The 24,403-nt window shown below is 36.2% G+C and overlaps 1 protein-coding gene across 1 annotated transcript in view; it reads left to right on the top strand.

Moving 5' to 3' along the window:
* The window catches only part of WDR64 (WD repeat domain 64), a 180,870-nt gene that overhangs the window by 15,575 nt on the left and 140,892 nt on the right, over positions 1 to 24,403 (top strand). Inside the window, exons 5-10 of the mRNA XM_056106911.1 lie at positions 6,154 to 6,256; positions 7,417 to 7,520; positions 8,663 to 8,692; positions 9,878 to 9,988; positions 18,901 to 19,115; positions 20,129 to 20,263. Of these exons, the coding sequence (XP_055962886.1) occupies positions 6,154 to 6,256; positions 7,417 to 7,520; positions 8,663 to 8,692; positions 9,878 to 9,988; positions 18,901 to 19,115; positions 20,129 to 20,263 (698 nt within the window). The remainder of the gene's footprint in view (positions 1 to 6,153; positions 6,257 to 7,416; positions 7,521 to 8,662; positions 8,693 to 9,877; positions 9,989 to 18,900; positions 19,116 to 20,128; positions 20,264 to 24,403) is intronic.

Below are 24,403 nucleotides of genomic sequence, written 5' to 3'. Positions count from 1 at the left end.
CACTTGAATAGATGTAGCTCACTGCCGGCAGTTTCAATCTTCATTTTCTATGCACCAACATCCAATTATGATGAAGGAGAAATTGAGAAGTTCTACATGGAGCTGGAGAAGTTCTGTAAAGAAGACCACACCTTCTACATGATCATTGTCGGTGATTTTAATGCCAAGATAGGACTGAGAAGATCAGCTGAAGAACTCCACATTGGGACCCATGGCCTAGAATGGAACAAATAGGGAGAGAGACTGAGTTCATTAAGTCCACTAAGACCGTACATGGTAACTCACAATTCCAGAAGGCTGAATCTAAACGTTGGACATGGGAGTGGAAGGTTCCACAATAAAATTGACCACATCATATTCAATCAATGGTCTTGCCTGACAGATGTCACTGTTGTCCCAAAATTCCAAATGGGATCAGACCATCGTCTCCTTTGTGCAAAATTCTACTTCACAGAGCGGGGAGAAAGGGCTGCAAAGTTTAAGAAGAGAACTCCCAGAATGACCACCAACTGGGAGCTTTTTGGCACTATTGTGGCAACATGGGAAGATGCTGACATTGACAACATTGATGAGGAATACGATCGACTGGTTCAGCACCTCCAAGATTGTGCGAGAAATATCAAAAGAGAGATAGCCACAAAAAGAAGCCTGTATTTGAAAACTCTTGAGCTCATTTGCCAATGTGGCTTGGTGCAAGCCTCAGGCAACTGCACGCAAATGCCTCAGCTCTCAAAGCAGTGCAGAGAAGCGATAAAGGAAGACCTCAAAGAGAGAAGAGCAGCAGTACTGGCAGATGTGGCAGAAGCTCTGAAAAGCATTTGCAACGCCTGCCTGTTCTTCGCCAACTACAAGACCAAGATGACTGCCCTCCAATGTCCTGATGGATCTATCATATCTTCCAGAGGGGCAATGGAGAAGATTATCCATGACTTCTACTCGGATCTCTTTAATAGCCAAGTCCACCTGCCCACATACCAAATTCCCCAGGATAGATATGTCATTCCCAGCATTCTCCCTTCCAAAATCCAACACGCCATTTCATGGGTAAAGAAGTGAACAGCACCCGGCCCAGACAAGGTCAGACCCGAACACCTAAAGAACCTGCTGTCAGTACTTATCAATACACTGGTTTGACTCTTCACATGCTACCTGTCTGAATGCAAGGTTCCGTCCCAATGGAAAATTAGCAGGACTGCTCTACTGTACAAGAATGGAGACATCCACAACATTGGCAACTATCACCCGATCTGCCTGTTGTGTGTTGTCTACAAGCTGTTCACTCGAGTCATCCTGAATAGGGTTGGTAGAACAGTAGATGAAGGAAAACCATGCGAGCAAGCTGGGTTCCGCAAAGGATTCAGCATGATTGACCATATCCACATGATAACCAAGCCCACTGAGGTTTCTTGGGAGTTCAAGATGACACTCTGTCTAACATTAATTGATTTAAAGAAGGCCTTTGATTCTGTTGAGACTGAAGTGATCATCGAAGCCCTAGCCAAACAGGGTGTTCAAACTCAATACATCAGAATCCTCCGTGAGTTGTATTGCGGATTCACTACCAGGATCTCACCATTCTACCGGGAGGTGATCATTGAAGTCAAGGGAGGGGTTCGGCAGGGTTATACCATTTCACCGAAACTCTTCAGTGCATCCCTCGAGAACGTCATGTGACGACTGGAATGGGAAGGAATGGGACTGAAGATAGACGGTTGGCAACTACACCACCTCCGCTTCGCTGATGACATCGTTCTAATAACACCAAACATCAGCCAAGTGGCACAAATGCTGACCAACTTCGATCATGAGTGTGGAAAGGTCGGACTACAGCTAAATCTCATGAAGACAATGTTTATGAAAAACGGTCTCGTTCCTGACGTTCCATTTACTCTCAACGGGACAAACATCTCTGAATGCAACACTTATGTGTACCTAGGTCGAGAATTCAACATAACGAATGACCTGGCACCGGTGTTGCGCAGGAGGATGAGAGTGGCTTAGAACACCTTCAGGAGCATCAAAGAAATAGCAAAGGGGATGAAGAACCTCCGGCTCCGGGTACATCTCTTTGGTTCCACTGTTCTTCCTGCATTAACATATGCCTCAGATACCTGGACCCTATGCAAACAGGATGAGAACACTATTCGGTCTCCCAAAGAGGAATCAAAAGAGCTATTCTTGGAGTATCATGCTTCACTCAAATGAGAGAAAGAACCCAGAGTTCCCACCTCTGTCAATGGTCAAGAATCAGGGACGCTGTCTCGTTTGCCAACGCGTCGAAAATCAGATGGCTGAACATGTATGTAATGAGATTTGGAGATGACCGCTGAACTAGAGCCATTACCTACTGGATTCCATGGTATGTCAAAAGATCTCATGCACCCACCTATGAGATGGTCAGACTTCTTCATCAAGACTCTGAACGACGGATTTGAAGCTGTTTGTGTTCCTAGAATGAGCAGATGCCATTGGGTTACACTGGCGCACAACAGGGACGAATGAAGATGTTACTGGCGCTTGCTCAAGCAAATCTATGAATGATGGGATGTCAAGTGATCAAGTGATCAAATCTCTTAATTGGTGAATTTAGATCATTGACATTGAGAGATGCAATAGTTGCAGAATTAAGCTAGAAAAGATAAAAACAAAGAAAAGGACTAAGGATTTTTAAGGACAATTGACTCTAGAAAATTTGTATTTTTAAGGTGGAGGGTATTTGAATAACCAAAAGGAAAATCATAAAAGGGAAATAGAGGGGGAATTTATTGGAGGATATAGAGGAAACAAGGAAAGGGAATGATATGCAGGAAGTGGTCTTGTAAAGGAAAGATTTAGTGGTCTTGTAAAGTGGAAGATTAGTCTTGTAAAGAAAAAACACATTATCCAGAAATTATGAGATGATGGCCAGATGGGACTGAAGACTGTGGAGGCTGGAGTTCATGAATGAATGGCAGTTTCATCCATGGTGGTAGGAGATTTACTCTGTGGGAAGCCAATAAAGCTCATGATTGGGCAGCTGTATTTATTTGGTCAATGTGTGTAGGGGTTGTAGAAATGCATGACTGAGGTGACAGACCTTATCCTAAATGTACAAGGAAGGAATCAAAAGTGGCAGAGACCTGCTAGATTAGGAAGTTCATGGGATGAATTTCCTTTTTTGATTGGCTGGGGAAGTCTTATACCTATTTCACTGTGATATTCCACACATCAGTTTCATCACAGTAATATACTTTCCCATATTAGGGGCTCACATTGTACATATTGTGTTTCATCCCCAAGTAGAATAACATACGATCCCCCCAAAGAACCTAATTTTCACATTACTTATTGTGATCTTGATATAGTTTATGATTTTTTTCTTTTGGGCCACAACTGATGGTTCTTGTGACTTTGTTATTTGTGACCAGCCATCACTCCTATGCTTAGGAATCATTCCTGGGCATGGAATAGTTCAGGGAGAATTGAATCTGGTCAGTTGCCCGCAAGATGAGCTCCTTCTCTGTTGTACTGTATCTCTGGCCAGATCTAATTTCTGACTTTTTATGTTCTTCTATGAGGTTTTCTCAACATAGGCTTTCAAATGATAATTATAGCTGATGTCATTTTTTAAATGTGAAGCAGGCCAAACTTATTTCTATTTTAATTATCTCACTTAAAATTTTTCAGAAGCTTGTGGTATTTTATTGATAATAAAATTGAAAGTTATGTAGGTCAAGGAAGATATTTTTAAATTCTAAGTACCAACTGGCTGAGAATTGAGGTGAAACATTGTATTGTTTGCTTCCATAGTATATTCTTTGCCATCAGACCATATTATGGGTTCAGTTGAACCTACTTGTACCCATAATATGTGTGCACAGAGCACACCTATATTACAGGGCTTATAGAATTTAGTTTACAGAGCTAAGGTACAGATTAAATACATAAGTATTATCTAAATAAGGTATCAATGAGTGATGATAGGGAAAAATTAGTAACAAACATTTCTGTTCACTCTGAAACAGATCTACTGAACTTTTTTCTTCTTTCTCTTCTTTAAATTCTTTAGAGGAAATTAGATACTAAATTCAGAGGCTTTATGCTCATGGGGAATAGGTGTTGATTTTAAAAAGTAGCACATTATTTAATCTTGTGTTAATTGCTTCTTTTTCTCGTAAAAAAGAAGGGAAAATATGAAAATGTTTAGACAATCCTGATCTTTCCATAGAGTCAAATCCAATAGCAGGGAATGATTCAGAGAGGCATTGCATGTATTAAGATTTGGATATGGGGAAATGTAATGACAGACATTTGAATATGTTAATAAACTAATAAAAGATACACTTACATTTATATTATATGTAGTATATGTATATACAAAATCAACATCTAGCATCAAAATGTCATTAAATAAATTTATAGATAGGTTGATTTCTTTTCAATTGAGGCATTTAATCAATATACTCAAAATAAATCGTCCTGCTGGGGACCAGCCCCAGTGAACAGGGTTGAAACAAAGACATTGCCTAAAATTAAAAAAAAACAAGGCAGATGGGGCTAAACAGAGATAATACAGTATGTAGGGTGCCTCCCAAGCACATGGAAGATCTGGGTTCAATCCTAGCACCTCATGTGGTCTCTTGAGCCCTCTAGGAATGATGTCTGAGCGCTGCTAAGTGTGGCTTCCAAACCAAACAAACAAAAACAAAAAAGAAAAGAAAGAAACAAGACAGAAATTAGAATGAAAAGAGTGGGGTCATGGTCAAACAGCATAGTAGACTAAGAGCCCCCATCTATTCCCCACAGAAGGCATTTATTGCCATATACCAGGAACTCAGAAAGAGGAACAGTACTTCTGGGATTTGGGGGAGGAGGCAGAGGACACTATACATTGATTACAAGCATAATTATCTTCCAAGAACTATCCTAGGCCAAGATACCACATAAATTCATGCCTCTGCTCTTCAGGACAAATATATTTCTTGTGGGATCTTTCTATGGGTCTGTTTTCTCAAACCAAGGAAGTCAGACCCAGATGGATCAGTTATAGGACTATTGTGACAGTGGTATTACATGTCAGCCAGAACCAGTATTATGAGCACCAGATTTTTATTTTTTGTCCACTCAGTCTATTTCTGTGTCCTGTCTAATTTAACCCTTAGTATCAAACACGATTTTCATAAGATGCTTGTTAGATACACAAACTCTCAATTCTCATTTCAGAGTGATTCAGACAATATGTCTTAATCAGATTCCCAGTGGTCCATGTATATATACTAATGTTTCAGATGCATGACACAGTTAATTCCACTCATTGATTAAAAGCAATAGCTGGGGGGCTGGAGTGATAGCACAGCGGGTAGGGTGTTTGCCTTGCACACGGCTGACCCGGGTTCGATTTTCAGGATCCCATATGAACCCCTGAGCACCGCCAGGAGTAATTCCTGAGTGCAAAGCCAGGAGTAACCCCTGAGCATCTTGCTGGGTGTGACCCCAAAAATCAAAACAAAACAAAACAAAGCAATAACTTGTCTCTACAAGAAATACTATGTATCATTGATTTAACTGATTACTTCTGCTTATAATACAATTGAAGAAAATTTATCTTAGTTATAAAATTTCTTGCAATTCTTAAAATTTTACAAGTTATTTGCAAATTAAAAGTTCTTGTCTTTAGGATTTTCTTTCGTAGAAATTAGTTTAACAAAATTTAGAATATTTAGAATAGTTAAAAGACATTTTATGATCTCATAAATTCTAAAACTCTTATAGGGATAAAAATAATATTTAGGAATATTTATGGAAAATTAGTAGAAATAAATATTTGAGAATGGTTTAATTCAATATTTTAGTTTTAATTCAGATCTTGTCTAATGAGGGTTTGATTTGATTTTTCAACATGCTCCAGCTTCTATATGAACTATTGATATGCTCAAGAACACTATTCTGGTATACAGTTCCATCCAAAGAGAAAAATGTCTACCACTAATAAAAATAATCATGCATGTTTTGTATTGAATAAGTTGAACAGTCTTCTTTTAATACAAGAAACCCTAGGCATTTGCTAAGCTAAGTATTTACTGATAATACAAGTTTCACTTTATAGTCTATCCAATGAGATATGTTACTTTATAGATAATTATAAGACTTTATATGTGTTCTTTGGGATTTTAGATCTTTGGATACTATTCTTCTGGTGATGATTATTTTGCTACTCAAATGGATGAAGAAAATTCAGTTTTTTTTATTTCTAAAAAACAACAAATTGTAATTCCAGGTAAAAGTTTTGATTTCTCTTAGAAATTCATATTTTTGTTTTAAAATTTTATTTTAATTGAATCGCCATGCATTATAATTATTAGTTTACTTTTTCTTCAAAGAGGGATTACTCTATGAAAGAGGAGTAATCTTAGAATTGGCCCTTTCTCCAGACTTCATCCCCCATACTGAGATGTGCTCTATGTTGCACATTCATTTAAAAGCCACTTAAATTTATTTCATGCTTTTTTTTTTTAAAACCAATGCCATCAGCTATCCACCCAACCATCAACCTCACCAGAGTTCAATCTCTGAGAATGGGAACTATTATTAAAGAAAGGAAAGAAGTGGCTCATCTCCACCTCTGACTCTGAGTTGAGGAGGCGCAATAAAGTGGGAAGTATGTTGCTGGCATCATGTTAGAACACTCAGATCATCTTTTCAGTCAAGAATTGGATTGTGTAGCTTAATTATTTACTAAAAAAATTTAAGATCTAATATAAGGGTCAGCACCATTCTAAGTACTGAAGACAAAATAATGAATAATAATGTCTGTGACCTCACAAAATTTACAATGGAAAGGGAAAGAAAACAAGAGTATTTATAAGTACAATATATTAAGAATATATAAGTACATTGAAGCACAGTGTATATTAGGTTAGATGGCACAGAGAAGACTGTGGAGAAAAGGCAGCAAAGTGGGAAAAAATAACACTGCAGTGTGGCAAATAATAATTTGGTTTGGAGATGGGTGCATCATATTGTGATTTTTTTAAGTAGGAAGACAGCACTGAGAAAGTAATAAAAGACCTGGACCTGTGAGAGAAAACATATATTCCAAATAGAATAAGTAGGTGCATGAATGGAGCATGGGTGGTAAAAGTTGAGGCCAGAGAGACAACAGTAGGTGAGAGAAAAAGATCTAAGGCCCAAAGTTGTTTGGTTTTTTTTTTCCCCTGCCACACCAGAAGTGCTCAGACTTTACTCCTGACTCTGTACTCAGGCAGCTTTCCTGGATTGATTAGGGGGACCTGGTGGGGTGCTGAAAATTGAATCAGGGTTGGCCTCATCAGGGAAAATGCCTTTCCTACTGTACTATCATTCTGCCCCCCTTTTACTTTTTATCTTTAAAAAGAAATTTACTGCTAGAAGTTAAAACAAACATTATGCCATTCACAGGTAGTAGAAGACGAGATGTTATTAAGTCCATTGTCAAGATTCCTCAGCTAGATTTATTAATAACAGCTTCTCATAAAGGATTAATAACAGTGTTTAATAACCAGGTACTTTGAAACCTTGAATTATTTCTTTCCCTATCCTGTCTTCCCTCCTCTTAATATAAATTTCTTTGTTTTGTTGTTTTTTTAATGATTTATTGCATATGGATCAGATGCAAAAAAAAACCAAAAAACATAGACCACGTTTCAAACAATTATTAAAAAATTATTAAAAATAAATAATACTAAAATAAAGAAATTGCTGAAACTTGAAGCAATTTTTGAAATTTTAGTACCTTTTGATATGCCAAAAACAATAAGAACAAGTCTCACAATGTTACTGCTGCCCACCTCAGCAGCTCAACAAACAACAGGAGATAGTGCAGTGCTGCAGTGCTACATTTGACATTATTGCTTGGAGTATCATGGTGAACCATGAAATGTCAGCCACATATTAAGTGAGTTTGTCCCAAGATAAATGACTTTTGTCACAAACTCACCAAAAAATAATAGGTCCCAATAATAACCTGTGTGGACTGAATCAGTGATTCTTAAGTAGCATGGTACCAGGGCATGATATTCACTAGAGAGTGTTAGATCTGTCATTAACTTTAGAGATAATTTTTCATATGAAAGGTTTTTTTCTCTACCAATCTAGATACATATTGATCTATTTAGCATTCTTTTAGCTATTGACTATTCTTGCATTTATTCAGCATTTTCATGTATGGCATTAAATATTTCTCTAATTAAAGAATATGAGGCAGTTTGCAAATTAAATGGGAAAAATACAAAATCATTGGTAAAGGATGACTTAAAGAAAATAGCAGCAAGAGAAACATAACCTTGACCAAAGCAATAACTAGTCTAATTTCAAAGTGAATTATTTAACACATAGGAAAAACCATAAAAAGATTCCTGTAAATCATATGTGAGATTAAATTAGAGAGATATACTGTTTTAAAGTCATATTTTTTGTGGGAAATAAAAGAGCTAGAGATAAATGGGGGCTGTTTTTGGGGACTACATTCAGTAATGCTCAGGGATCATTCCTGGTGCTGCTCAGGAGACTAGATGTGGTACTGAGGATTGAATTATAATTGGCTGCATGGAAGCCAAGTAAGTGCTTTTCCCCTGTATTATCTCTATGACATTCTTATTTTTAACAGTAGTGTCAAGGAGCCTTCATTTATTCTCTTTGTTTATAGATGAGAGTTCTGGCCAGCACCAGTGTTACAGTAAGTACACTTAAAAAATTCCTAATTTAGTCATACTTAGGGGTTTGATAATGGTTTCTCCATAACTAATCTCTCAGTGAATAACTTTAAAATACTCTGAGAATATGTCTTTATAGATTACAACCTAATGTTAATTGGGAGGGATCAAAACTAGCCCTTGAGTAATAGCAAAGAGAATCCATTGCTTGCTCTCTGGAATAAAATTAATTACAGAGAACTGCTGATAAACTGATCATTACTCTATTGTTTCTATTTTAAAAGTTTTTCCTTTTTTAAAAAAATTATCCCCTATTGAAGAAAAAAAATAGATACAGCCCAAGTTGTGAGAACATGGAAACAGTGGAAACAGTAACAAATAATTTTAAGTTTTATTTTAAACTTGAAAACAGCGTAAAAAATAAAGTCTGATTTTGTCAACTACTGAATCCTTACTGTTATTTGGAGAGTAAACCTACAGTTGAACATTGCAGCAGTACATTTTTAGTGACTTTTAAAGACATATTTTAAAACTTCTCTCCCTCCTTGCCTGTGTTGACTGCACCGAAATGCAATGTGGGGCACTAGACCACCAATAGAAACTTGTGCTTTTTTTCTCTATGCTATTGAGGATTTATTTCTTAAAATAAAAACGACTCCAATTCCTTTTGGCTTTGTATACATATAGCAGTCTTCGGCACAGTCCTTGTGAATGCTGTTCTTGTTCAGAAGTGTGTTGTTAATATGGTCCTAGATAACATGCCTTTAGTGGGATCATTGAAAAGATAATCACTGAGGTTTTCTAGATTTAAAAAAAAAGATTTATGCAAAAGATATAGTCTTAAAGAATTTGATCAAGACCCAAAATCTAATTCCTCTGTGTGCATGTTATTTACACTTATTTAGTGTTTTCCTCGAAGTGTAAACAGCTTCTTAGGAGTTCTACCAGACATTGGTTGCTTTATTTGCCAATTTGTGATGCTTAGGATGAGGGCTTAAGGGAAAGAGAATAGCTTGTCCTTGGGACATCAAAGGAGAGGCATTCCTACCTTCCTCTGCAAATACAAGGTGGGGGATGGTTTGTCTAATGCAATTGACCTATTCTTCAGTAACCATTTCCTTGTGATAAAGCAATACATATGTTAACTCTTTCCCTAAAAAGCAATACATATGTTAATTCTTTCCCTAATTTTATGCATTATCTGTTAGGATACCTCTTGGATTACAGGATGTGATTACCTCTCACAGCTAAAACGTGTTGTTGCTGTTACAGAAAGGACTGTTATTGTCTGGGATTATAAAGCTCAAGGGGGCAATCAGGTACTAGTATCAAGAGAAATATCTAAAGAAATAAAATGATTTCTTTTTGTTTTTTTTGTACTGGTACAATAGGAGTGATCCACTTTGTTGAACATTTATACATAAATATATACATAAATTAAGAGAATTAAACAAATAATCAAGTTCAGTATTCAAGTTCAGTAAATAAAATAAATAATAAGTTCAGTAATCAATGTAAATATTCTTACATTCTTGAGAACAATATTCTTGTATTCTTAGAATTATAAAATGATTCTATAGTTAAAAGAGGATGTTCTTTCATTTAGTGCATGCTTAGTTTGGTTTTGATTGAGAGAGATAACTTCTGTTCTTTATACTGAATCTAAGTATAATATCATTGGTTTTTCTCATGTTATCAAATTAAAGGATTTTATATCTAATTTAGTTCCATTAATAAGAAAATTACTAGCAATTAAGTGCCAAATTATGGCAAAAAGTGAGACAGAAGTGGTTCCTTTCCATGTCTGATCCTTTCCATGTCTGATGTTCCATGAAAACTTCACAAAATTTACTGAATTTTTGCAGACATAAAAATTATGAACATATTCCTTGTGCTCAAACAAAATTCAATCTTGAGGAATAAAAATAATATATAATGGCAGAGTAAATACCATAGTGAAGAGGAAAAATTACAGCAGGAAGAGCCACAGTCAAGTGGGCATCAGGGGGCATAAAGGGGTATAAGGGTACAGCACAGGGATCATCAAAAAAGTCTCAGATGACCACATGAAAAAACCAATGACATCAGTGCTCTGAGGTCCTAGGCAGGTCATATGGGTTTGAGTAGACACAGTGGATGCAGTAAGAGAACGAGTCTGAGAGAAGAAATCTTAGTGATCTTCTTCCTTAGTACTCCTTACTGGGTAAGGACTTACCAATGTCCTTGACAGAAGCTGACTCAGTCAACTATTAAAATCATCCTGAGTAAATAAAAAAAGGCTTTGATAATCAGGGAATGTTTCTAGAGATTTTTGGTCCAAGAAATCTTCTGAAGGGGCTGGAGTGATAGCACAGCGCGTAGGGCATTTGCTTTGCACACAGCCAACCCGGGTTCAATTCCCAGCATCCCATATAGTCCCTGACCATATGCACCACCAGGAGTGATTCCTAAGTGCAGAACAAGGAGTAACCCCTGAACATCGCCAGGTGTGACTCAAAAAGAAAAAATAATCTTCTGAAGAATTTTCTATATTGATTTTGAATTAGAACATGACAGTGAACTAGTTGGAACTAGGAATCGCTTCATCCCCATAAGCAGCAGAACTGCATCTCTATTGGAACAACTAACTGTGTATTCTTTTGTTCACTTACTTAATTTTATTTTTGATTTTTGTTATAGTTTAGGTAATAGATTACAATGATTTTCAGTTTGTGTTATTTGTGTACAAAATTATCACATATCACTACCATGACCCACCATCCTGTCACAATGGAATACCTTTGAAAGAGAACTGAAAACTAGTGGAGCATAGTATCTACAGAAAAAAACTGACAATACACCAGAAAAGAGTAGGGAAGTCTAAGACACAATTCTGTGCAGAACAATGTTTGAGCACTGGAATCCAATATCAGGAAGGACTTCAGGAGTCATGGAACTTCTCTTCCCTCAACTAGGAACCCAGCACCAAGGAATCATCCTAAGAAGTTTGCATTCATCTAGGTGTGCTGCCTATCCTAGACTTTCTTTTGTCTGTCTGATTCTAGCATAGACAGAGTCATAATGACTGAAACCAGATAGTGGATGAGGATTGGAGGACAAACCAACCCACCTATGTACCATGGTTTCCTAAGGTTCCTAGGAGTTCCCGCATTCTTTGAGCCATACCAACCCACAGTTTGTTAATGCATAGACTTCCTGATAGAAGGAATAACTTGCTAGAAATACATTGGAATTGAGTTCATTGTGGTGATTTTACTGGAATGGAGGTGTCCTTGGTTCTGATTCTATGGGTTTTTTGGGAGATAAGATGAATAGAATTCCCTGAGATAGTTCTGAGGGTTGGCCTGAAGGAGGGACACTCATTGGCCCAGCAAGTGCCTGCCCTCTGCCCTCCTTCTCTGCCAACTTCTCCAGAGATAGTAAGGAAGGCTTTAGAGAACTTGATAGGTCAGACTTGAAGAGGAAAGTACATGGGCTTGCCCTTTCTCCTACCTCCATTGGCTTTTAGATTGCCCATCTCTGGGCCTTTAACTTCCTAGAGTTTGCCATAGCCTAAACACAGCTGCTCTGCCCTTGTCTCAGCTTCAGTGGAAAATTACTTCTGGCAAGATTTTCTAATATAGTGAGGTAACAACTGCAGAGTAGTTGCTGTTCTATATATCTGAAAAAAGTGTTATGGGTGGGAATGGCATCAAGCTGACTGAGTTTAGATCTCCCTGACTGAGGCCTGAGAGATATCACAGTGGGTCAATCACTGCCATCAGTGATCCTTGAGTATAGAGCGAGAAGTAAACCCTGACATCAGTTTGGTACACCCTAAAAACAAGCAAATAAAAGAACACCCTGTCCAAAGTTCAAAGTTCAAACAAAACAGTCATTGAGGTCAGTGTACCTGACACATCAAGGCAGCAATTTCATCAGTTCTATTTTCTCAGCCTCCCACTTTGGAGTTGAGTTCTTGGGTCACAATTCCACACTGATGGTGCTTCTTCTCCTTTTTCTTCTCCTTCTTCTCTTCCTTCTCCTTCTTCTTTTCCTTTTCCTTCTCCTTTTTCTTCTTCTCCTCCTTCTTCTCATTCTCCTCCTTTCACTTCTTCCTCTTAATCCTCCTACTCCTTACTGTCATCATCTTCTTGTTTTCCTCCACCTCCTCCTCCTCCTCCTCTTCTTCTTCCTCTTCCTCCTCCTCCTCCTCTTCCTCCTCCTCCTCCTCCTCCTCCTCCTCCTCCTCCTCTTCTTCTTCCTCTTCCTCCTCCTCCTCCTCTTCCTCCTCCTCCTCCTCCTCCTCCTCCTCCTCCTCCTCCTCCTCCTCCTCCTCTTCTTCTTCTTCTTCTTCTTCTTCTTCTTCTTCTTCTTCTTCTTCTTCTTCTTCTTCTTCTTCTTCTTCTTCTTCTTCTCTGAAATCTTACACATTAACATAAATATTTTAAATCAGGACTGGTAAGAACATCTCTTAAATTTGTTCCATAGAAATAAATTCATATCATCAAACATGATGAGGAATCAGAGTAATTCTTCCCCAACTAAGACCCTGAGAAAAACTCCTAATCCAACGGAACTAAGTAAATTTTAAAAAATTCAATGCAAGTATCATAATGGTGCTGATTAAAATGAGTAGATAAAACTAAAGATTATGTTTAGACAAAAATTGAAATACAGAAGTAGAGGTAAAGAATGCAGTGATTGAAGTAACAAATACAATAGAGAAGCTCTAAAGCAGACTGGAACTTGCTGAAAGTTGAATCAGGAAACTAGAAAGATTTAGTAGTAGAAGACTACTAAAAACTTAACACATAAAGCACTGTCCTCTGTTGTTCATTGATTTACTTGAGCAGGCACCAGTAACAAAAAGAAAAACAAATTTTTTAAATAAAAAATGTAAATGGTTTATGGGCAAGGAAGTAAAAATTCTAATTGCATGTGATCCAGAAGGAGAAAAGATAGAAAAATTTAGAAAAGATAGAAAAATTTATTTGAAGAAATGAAATTTGAGAAATTTCTTCAGCCTGCAGACACCATGCCCAAGAAACTCAAGGAATCCCAACCAAAATAAACCCAAAAATATTTGTAGCAAGACATCCACCCCATAATTAAAATTGAAAATATAGAAATCAAATCCTAATAACAAAAAAGAAAAAATTCACAAAATAGGAGCTTTAATAAAACATAAGCATATTTCTCAATAGAAACTCTTTAGACCAGAAGAAAATTTGCATGATATATTTAAAGCTCTTAATGGAAAAAATATCCAACTGAAAATACTCTGCCTAAAGGAGTGATAGATATTATTTTAGATCATTGCTAAATCAATTCATATTCACAAACAATGTACGAAGTATTAAAGGAACCACTATAAAATAAAATTCAAATAAAGAGACACCTGAAAACAGCAAGGCACCAAAAAACATAAAATGTATATGAGCAGAGTAATAATGGGGGCACTTAGAATGAACTAGAGATTTACTTGTTTTCACTTGAAATAAGCTTAGAACTTTACATATAAACTCATGATAACCTTAAAACAAAAGTACAAGTGAAACAAATAAATAAAATAGAATCATTACTATGAAATTGCTACATGTTAAGGTATGAGGAAAAGAATAAGTGAACAAGAGAATAGAGGCAAATTGTAAAAATAGATGGGATTATAGAAGAATGACAATAAATACTTCATTATCAATAATTTCCATAAACTATAATGGCCTGATTTTACCAGCAAAAGTCTCAAAGTAATGGGATGGATTAGTAAAGCCCAACCTCTCAGAATACTTCTAATACTTAATCAGGAGTAAATAGGAAACCGAACAAATCAATTTTAAATAAAAAAGTAAAATTACAATCAAATTCTCCTACCAAACAAAGTCTATGTAATTTTCACTAGTGCCTTACACTAAACATCAAAGATAAGTTATCACCTATTCTCAAGTTCTTCCAAAACAATCAAAAAGGCTTTTTAAAAATATATTTTATAGGGTAAAAGTGATGCCCTAAGTAGACAAATCACTTAATCACTTAATCACTTAACTTCCCGTTAGTCGTCGATTTGCTCGAGCGGGCGCCAGTAACGTCTCCATTTGTCCCTGTCGCGTGCTAGTGTAGCCCAATGGCATTTGTTCGCTCCGGGAACATGAAGGGCCTCAAACCGATCGTTCATGATCTTGACGAAGAAGTCTGACCATCTGGTAGGTGGGCGGCCACATGGTCTTTTGACATCCCGTGGAATCCAGTCAGTAACAGCTCTAGTCCAGTGGTCGTCTTTAAATCTCATTACGTGACCAGCCCATCTGATTTTCGACACCTTGACAAATGAGACAGCGTCCCTGATCCTTGATCGTCGACGGATGTCAGAACTCCGGATTCTTTCTCTCATTTGAGTGAAACGTGATATTCCAAGCATAGCTCTTTCTATTCTTCTTTGGGAGACCTGAATAGCGTTCTCATCTTGTTTGCATAGGGCCCAGGTCTCTGAGGCATATGTTAATGCAGGAAGAACAGTGGAATCAAAGAGATGTGCCTGGAGCCGGAGGTTCTTCATCCTCTTAGCTATTTCTTCGACGTTCTTGAAGGCGTTCCAAGCCGCTCTCTATAATATCAATGAATATAATATATTTTTAAAAATCTTCAAAACCTTAGTAAACTGAATTCAACAACAAATGGAAAGAATTATACATTATACATTACTAGTGCATTAATCTCAGGAAGGATTTATTCTAGTGATACAAGAATCCCCAGAAAGTCCTCAGCAGCAGTTCCCTCAATGTTCACTGAATTGAGGAAATCATTAGAAGAGACACTTAGAAAACTTGAAGGAATAATAATGAAAAAAACGAAAAAATAATTTACTATAATTATTCAAGAAATTATTGAGGAATGGAGGAATTCTTAAAATCATAGTCTTCCAAGATGGAATCAGGAAGAATTATAATATAAATTATAATAAAAATATAAATCACAGTAAGTTAAAACAGTAATTAAAAATCTCTCCCAAACAAAAGTTTGATTTACACAGCTTCATGAGTACATTATATCAAACTTCCAAAGACTATCTATGCTCTTAAAACTCTTCCAAAATACTGAAGACATGGGTATCCTTCCTAACAGCTTGTGTGAAGTAAACATTACCTTAATACTTAAAACAGAGTTTTGATTTATAAAGAAAATTGAAGTCTGATATCTCTGATTAACATTGATGCAATCATCTTCAACAAAATTTTAGTAGACCAAACCAAATCCATAATACACCAATCAAAATGCATAATGATCAATATGAATTTATCCCAGAGATGAAAGTATGGCTCAGTATAAGAAAATCAATATAATATACCACATAAAAATTAAAATTTATAAGATTAAGTTAATTTGTGTAGAGAAATATTTAGCAAAGATTAACCAATTATGACAGAAACACTCAACATATAAAGAACACTGGTGGCCTTCCAGCCCTTCCAGATGTGACATGCATCAACCGATAGCAATAACAATAAAAAGAAAGTATGTTGTAATAATGACGAGGTTACCAAAGCAATACACAGGTTCAATGTAGTCCCTATCAAAATTCCAATGACTTTTCTTTTGCTGGGTGGTGAGGGCACATCTGGTGGTGCACAGGACTTACTCATGGGTCTGTGCTCAGGGATCACTCATGGTGGGTTTGGCAGATCATAAGGGGTATTGGGGCTTGAATCTGGAACTGGTGCATGCAAGGCAAATGCACTGTCACTCACTGTACTAATGCTCTGGCACTTCCAATGACATCTTAAACAAAATAGAACAAAAATTAGTGGACTTTGTCTGAAATCATAAAAGAAAGAAACCCAACTATCCAAAACAATTTTGAGAACTGAGAATGAAAGTATTAATTTTTATGACTTCTGAAGTAGTTTTCTGACTTACAACATATTATAGATCTTTAACAATCAAAATGATGTGATATTAAAATAAAAAGAGTTATACAGATCAATGGAATAAAATGAAAGTACAGAAAAAATTCCTCAAATATGTGACAATTTATGATAAAGGAACCAAGAGCATAAAATAGAGAAGATAAACTTTTCGAGAAATGGTTTTGGGAAAACCATTTTCTTTTCTTTAAAACTTTAGTCCTTGGTAGTCATAAGAGCCTTTTACTGCTTCTTTGCAGTGGCTAAATTCTGTTACAATAAAAATTGTCATGATATTTGACATACTACAAGTTCAGAGTTTGTAGACTTACCTGAGTGCACAGTGACCCTTTCCTTATCTCTGTCAACTCACTTTTCCATTCAAGCATTGCAAGATGGCTTTTATCTAAGGTCCTCTCTCTTTCATTAGACAGACTTGCTGATTTAAATTTTTTTAAATTAAATTACTGTCAGATGCACAATTACACAGTTTATGATCGGGTTTTAGTCATACGATGTTTTGACACTCAACCCTCCACCAGTGTACATTTCCCACCATCAGTGTCCCCAATTTACTTCCCACCAACCTCCAGCCTTGAAGAAATGGACAAATTTCTAGACTTGCTGATTTTATATAGAAAACCGAATATTTTTCTTTTGCAACTGGAAGATATTGTGTGGAGTGAAATAATCCGGAAAAAGACAAGCAGGACAATCACTTATCTGTGGAATGTAGAATACTGGATGAGGAAATGTAGCAAAATAGGGATGACTAGATCACTTTTGACTCCAGTGTTTAGAAAGGTGATGGGAAGAGATGGAAAGAAATCAAGGTTGGGGTAGGGATGGGGTAGTGGAGAAAAGAACAAGAAGTAATGGGTTAGCAGGCATCAGGGCTTCAGTTATATCAATGATATGGGTGAGAGGTACAGTCATATATCCAAGACAAATTCATAAAACTTGAAGCATGAGATACAAGCAGCAGCCACTGAAGCTTTGTAATGTGCCTGTTAAGTTGACAGGCAGGGGTGAATTGGGGGTTAGTGTGGTAGGAAATATGGGAACATTGGTGGAAAGAAGTTGACACTGTTGGAGGAATTGGTGTTGAATTATTGTATGCCTGAAACTGAACTATCAGCAACTTTGTAAACTAAGGTTCTTTAATAAAAAAAATTAAAACTGAGGAAAAAGTAAACTACAACCACACCCTTAACTTCCCTCTAAATAAAGAATATCCTTGCGTATGTCACTGTCTCCAGTCCTCTGTCTCATCTGAAAAGGTTGTACAGTCTTTTCCCTCTCTGTCCACTTGATATTAATTTCTCCTTCCTTGGGTCCGGAGCAATAGCACAGCAGGTAGGGCATTTGTCTTGCATGCGGCCGACTCTGCATCCCATATGGTACCCCAAGCACCACCAGGAGTAATTCCTAAGTGAAGAGCCAAGAGTAACACCTGTGCATTGCTGGGTGTGACCAAAAAGCAAAAAAAAAAAAAAAAAAAAAAAATTCTCCTTCCTCTCTATCTCCCCTGAATCCTCCTTAACCAATTCAAGTCCTAGAGCACAGATCACCATTCCTGACCACAGTGCCCAAAGTGACTCATTTCATCATAATTTTCTAGTTTATTTCTTTTAGTATATTCCACATTATTTGAAAAGATATTTTATTCATTTCTCTTTTCCTGTGGTAGTTCACTGAGTCAGAGATTTGTTGCTTTCATCTTGTTCATTAATTTATGGCCTATGCCTAAAATAATTTATGACATATCATAGGTGCTCAATAAGTAGTTATTAATTAAAGAATCTATAAAGAGACTCATTCATTCTAAAAAATAAATTAAAATATTTGTTTCAATATTCTTCTTTACCAGGTTAGAAGAGTTATAGGGACAGTTGGAGAAGATTATGTGCACTTTGTTGATGGTGGGATGAAGTTATTACATATAGTGAGATCATAAGCTTTAACAATATTTTAACTGCTTAAATTACAATAAAATAAAATTAATATTATGTGATTAAAATAATTATTATTCTACCTTCAGTATTGGATTGTGTGATAGTATTTCAATAAATGTAGAGCTAAATTAATCCAATACAGTTGTGCAAAGTCAGCTTGACAAATGCTAAATATTTAGGGATAAACGAATGCCATTACATTTCACCTGACAATTTCTTGGGAAACTTCTGGTTAATGTTTCTTTTCAAGGTATTTAACATTGTATGAGTGTTTAAGTTAAGAAATGTCAGAAATTAGTAAAACTTTTATCAATTAATAAAGATAAGATTTTATACTATTAAGTTAATATTTATATAATCACAACAAAGTCATAGTTAATTTTTGTTTCAAAATAGGAAAACTATTTTGTCATAAAGCCTATGGATCACTGTCTTCTCTCTGTTTGTGCTGTGCCTGTGACTGATCAATTATGCCAAGATGACATCCTTTTGGGGGATGATGGTGGTTTTGTAAGCAAATACACCGTAAATAGTGATGACTTTGGACTAAAACAGGCAAAATCAAAAAAGAGATCACAAAACCAGGTTTTAGACTCAAAAAGCTTTAAAAGGTAAGCATATTATATGGATAGTGTGCTTGATTTTAATATAGGCATTTATTTCAAATATTTATATAGTGAAAGCAATGTGCAAGACCCCAATGTACTCAAGAAAATTCTAAGCAATTTGAGGTGAAGAATTTTACCCTAACCATCTTTATGTCCTTAGCATGTGATATAGTGTGAATACTTAAATACTGCAATGAGGACAGTAGTATGTGATAAAACATGAATAAAGATGATACCGTGGAAGTGACTTAGGTTATATATAAAGTTCATGGCAGGAATTTTGACTTCTAATTTCAAACTCTCACTCAAAGCATATGATATAGAATGTGAAAGCTAATTTATTATAATTTACCAGGGTTTAAAGATTTTCCAGTTACTAAAATTTGAAAACACTAAAAATGTATTTATTCATATCAAATTCGCCCCAAAACATTGTCAACTGTCCTTCTTGAATAGTCTTAAATTTCTTTGGTAAGAGCTGCTATGATAGCATGGCAGGTAGGGCATTTGTCTTGCACGCAGCTGACCCGGGTTCGATTCCTCTGTCCCTCTTGGAAAGCCCGGCAAGCTACCTAGAGTATCCCGCTCATGATGCAGAGCCTGGCAAGCTCCCTGTGACATATTCGATATGCCAAAAACAGTAACAAGTTTCACAATGGAGAAATTACTGGTGCCTGCTCGAGCAAATGGATGAACAACGGGAGGACAGTGCTACAGTTCTTTAGTAAAGTAAGCAAAATAATGCCATTATTCGACTGAGATTCTAATAGATTGTTCCTTTAATCTGAATGCATTGCACAACACTTTATGTAGATTTTAGTTTTCCACTTAAAAAATGCCATATTAATGAAAAAGTAAACAGTTAAATGGTATAAAGCATACGGTTTACACATTCTGGCTTTAGCCAGTTCCATGTGTTGGTTCTGTTAAAGTAAAAGTGAAAATATAGGATAAATTCTCAACATGTTATATTTGTCCATTTAACTAAATAACCTCTCTCTCATTTTAATATACAGTGTTAAAAGGAAACTACATAATGACTGGGTTATAAATATTAAATATATCTCCTCTCTGAAGTGCTTTGGATCCTGTTCTTTAGACAGTGTTCATTCATTAGTTGTGGAAACCTTGAAGAGACTTGATGATAATTTGTAAGTACAGTAAATTTATATGCATGACTACTCTGTGATTTTCAGACTTTTTTAGAATTGATAAGTCCTTAGCAATTTTAGTGCTTTCAGAGTCTTTGTGGCTTCATCTTATTTTGAGAATAATAAGATGTTAATTATTTCATTTGATAAGATTAGAATTTCATGAAGAACTTGAAACTACTGCAAATCTGAACATATTTCCTCTCAGTAGCAACTTCACTTATATGTTGCTTATTGCTATAATCTATTCGAGTAGATAAATATAAGTACATCTATAACTATATACCCCATTTATAATTCTACTGGTAAAATTTTCTAAGTTGAAATTATTTTTGCATGTCAGTTTTCTGGCCAGTAGTAGATAAATATCTGTTACACAATCACTATGCTTTATATTTCATCTATAAAGAAAGTGACTTTCTTATTAACAAATGAATTTGTTCAGTGTATAATCTCATTTTCTTTCTGGTTAAATATTTATTAATAGCTATTAGTATATAGGAACTAATTACTATTTTAAGATCTTATAACTATTAGCATAATATATTTTATGTATATCAATATACAGTGAATTTATGCTATACTATATATTTTGTTAGCATTATGTTATTATTTAGTACCTATGGGAGGAAGTGTTTACATAATAGGTGACACTCTAATGGAGGATGTAATGTTGGAACATTATACGCATGAAATCCTGTAAATCCGATTACCTAAAACTAAAAACTGAAAATAATATATTTAGTATGTATAATACAATTATTGCATTTTATTTTAAGTTTAAAATACAATTATGTGCTATAACACGGGTAAACTTCAAGAACATTATGTTAAGTGACAAGTCAGTAAAACTACTGCATAATGAATGATTTAACTTAAAAAAAACATTCTAGAAAGGATAAAATTACAAAGAAAGGAAGAAATCAATGAGTGGTAGCTTAGGTTAGGATCAAAGATCCAAAGTGGACACAAGAAGATTCTGTGGTCTGAAAATGTTCTAAGACATAGGGAGATAGCTATATAACTATAAATATACAAATTGACTTATACCCTTACAAACACTACATTTTATGGCATATAAATTATACCTCCAGAAAGTATTTTAAAAATACAATGAAACTTGTTACTTCCAGCCTAGAATATAAAGAATAGACTTTGTCATTAGATCCTATCTGCCCTCCCGTTGTCCATTGATTTGCTCGAGCGGGCCCAGTACTGTCTCCATTTTGAGACTTGTTGTTACTGTGTTTGGCATATATACTCTCGGTAGCTTGCCGGGCTCTCCAAGAGGGGTGGAGGAATCGAACCCAGCTCAGTCAGGCTGGCTGTGTGCAAGTCAAACGCCCTACCCGCTGTGCTATCGCTCCATAAAGAAGTGAAAAAACTAAAAATGAACTCAGAACCATCAGAGAAATAAGGCCAAACATCAAATTTGCTTAAATTTGGAAAGACACAGGTAAATACAGGAATACTTAGGAGATACTGAGGTTTCAGTTTCAGAATTTAGAAGTGAAGTGAATATTACCATAAATTGAGCCACGTTTTTATACTTTTTTCATTTTACTCATTGTGATTTACAATACTTTTACTGACAGGGTTTTATTCTTACAAACTCTCAAATTACCTTCCACCAGTGTCTGCTTCTCTCCACAGCTGTTTTAGTAACCACCACTTCAAACCACACAAGTACCCTATCTCCAAACCTCACTTCCCTGGACCCTCTGTCCTGTGTTAAGTTCAGTTACCAGATTCTGTTGCCTTTTGCCCTTACTACATTTATTTATATTGCACATATAAGAAGGATCATTCTGTATCTGTCCCTATCCTCCCAACTATGCTAGGAGATAATCTCAAGATTCATTCACGTGGTAGCAAATTGCATGATTTAATCTTTTATAGCAGAGTAGTTCCATTATGTATATATATCATAGTTTTTCCAGTCATGTGTTCTTGGACACTTGTATTGTTTCCAAATTTGGGCTATTGTGAATAGTACTGCAATAAACAAAAGAGTGCAAATGTCTTTACTGAGTAGAGTTTTGGGGCAGTTGGAGTAGATGCCAAGAAATGAAATTGTTTGATTATATGGAATCGCAATTCCTAGCTCTGTTGGAAGTAACATACTATTCTCTGAAAGGGCTTTATTAGTTATCGTTCTAAGAAGCAGTGAATAAGGGTCCCATTTACCCCATATCCATGCAACACTGGTTGCTGTTTTTCTTTGTGGTATGTGCCAGTATTACTGGTCTGAGCTGGTATCTTGTTTTGGTTAGCATTTTCCTGATGTTAAGTAAAACAATTATTTTCATATACCTTTGGCCATCTGTATGTCTTACTTGAAGAAGTTTCTGTTCATGTATTCTACCTAATTTTTGGTTAGGTTGATTTTTTTGTTACATTTACAAGTATTTATATATGTTAAATATATAAAGATGTATATCTTTATATATGTATCTTTATTAAATATATTTATGTATCTATATATCTATCACAGTCACGATCACGATCATCCTGTTGTTCGTCGATTGCCTCGAGCAGGCCCCAGTAACGTCTCCTTTGTCCTAGCCCTGAGATTTTAAAAAGTGCCATGTTCAAGGCTCTTTCAGGATTAGGAGAATGAGACCCAATATTGTTGCTGGTATTTGGCATATTGGGTATGCCATGGGGAGTTTGCCAGACTCTGCCGTGTGGGCAGATTACATTCGGTAGCCTGCCAGGTTGTCCAAAGTAAGAATGAGATAATAAGACGTTGCTTCCGGGAGATGGGTTTTAGTCTCTGGGTCTTGGCCATTGATGAGATTACACAGTGCCAGGGGGGCAGTTGGTATGTGTGACCCCTGCCTACTGGAAGATGGAGGATCTTGGTGGAGGATGCTCAGCCCCAATGTGAGCAGGCTTGAGATCTCAGCCCTGGGACCCGCATGCCTTTGTTCCTCTGCCAGTACCTTCATGTGTGTGGAGAGTGGTCTCAGCATGGTTATGGCTGGTTCTGGATCCTCCATCTTCCAGTAGGCAGGAGTCACACCCACCAACTGGCCCCCTGGCGCCATGTAATACCATCAACCGTCAAGACCCAGAGAGTATAAAACCCAGCTTCTGGAAGAGAACAGCTCAGAGTCTCCTGCTCCTACGCCTGCCTGTCCTCGTCGAGGCCCCTTGGAGAGGAGCAAGTTGAGTTTCCCTCCCCACCCCAAGCAGAGCTCCAGCAGCCGAAGACCTCCAGAACCAGTCACTACCATGCTGAGACCACTCTCCACACACAGTTACTATAGTAACTTTGTGCCACGTCTTAGAAGAAAGGCTTCCAGTTTTCACAGTGGATATGATATTTGTTGTGGGCTTATGGTAAGTGGCCTTAATTATGTTGAGGATTGTTCTTCCAACCCTCATTTTATTGAATATTTTTATTTTGAATAGGATTTGGATCTTGTCCAATGCTTTCTCTGCCTCTATTGTTATGAGTGTCTAATTTTCCATGTATTGAAACAAAGTATTGTGTTAACTTGTGTATGGTAAATCATCCTTGCATCCGAGGGATAAATCCTACCTGGTTGTAGAGTATGATTCAGTATGACTTTTGATGTATTGTTGTATTCAGTTAGCTAATATTTTTGAGGGTTTTTTTGCATCTATATTTATCAGCGATAAGGCCTATAATATTTTCCCTTTTTTGGAAGCTATGTCTTCTTTTGGTTACAGGGCAATATTTGATTCATAGACACTATTTGGGTGGATTCCTGTTTCTTCAGCTTTCAGAAAACAAACTGGAAAGGGTTGGAAGTAGATCTTCTATTATGGTTTGAAAGAAGTCATTATTAAACCATCTTGTCCTAAACTTTTGTTTTAGGAGAAACTTTTGATTATCATTGTGATTTGCTTGATAGTAATCAGACTTTCAATTGCTCTGCTTTCTCTTGATCCAACATTGTAAATTTATTAGAATATATTCTTTCTAGGTTTTCCCAGTTTTGTGGCATAAAGATTTTTATAAGTAATCTATTATGGTCCTTTGAGTTATTGTAGTATCTGTTGTGTCATCACCCCTTTCACTACTGATTCAATTTACTAGGGTTTTCTTTGTGAATATTACTAGTGGTAAATCACCAGTTCTTGATGAGTTGATCTCTTGAATTTTTTTGT

This window comes from Sorex fumeus, unplaced genomic scaffold (assembly GCF_029834395.1).
Source record: "Sorex fumeus unplaced genomic scaffold, SorFum_2.1 ptg000007l, whole genome shotgun sequence".
In the NCBI taxonomy this organism is placed as follows: Eukaryota; Metazoa; Chordata; class Mammalia; order Eulipotyphla; family Soricidae; genus Sorex; species Sorex fumeus.
The sequence above is the reverse complement of the archived record's forward strand: the minus strand, read 5'-3'. Positions and strand labels throughout refer to the sequence as shown.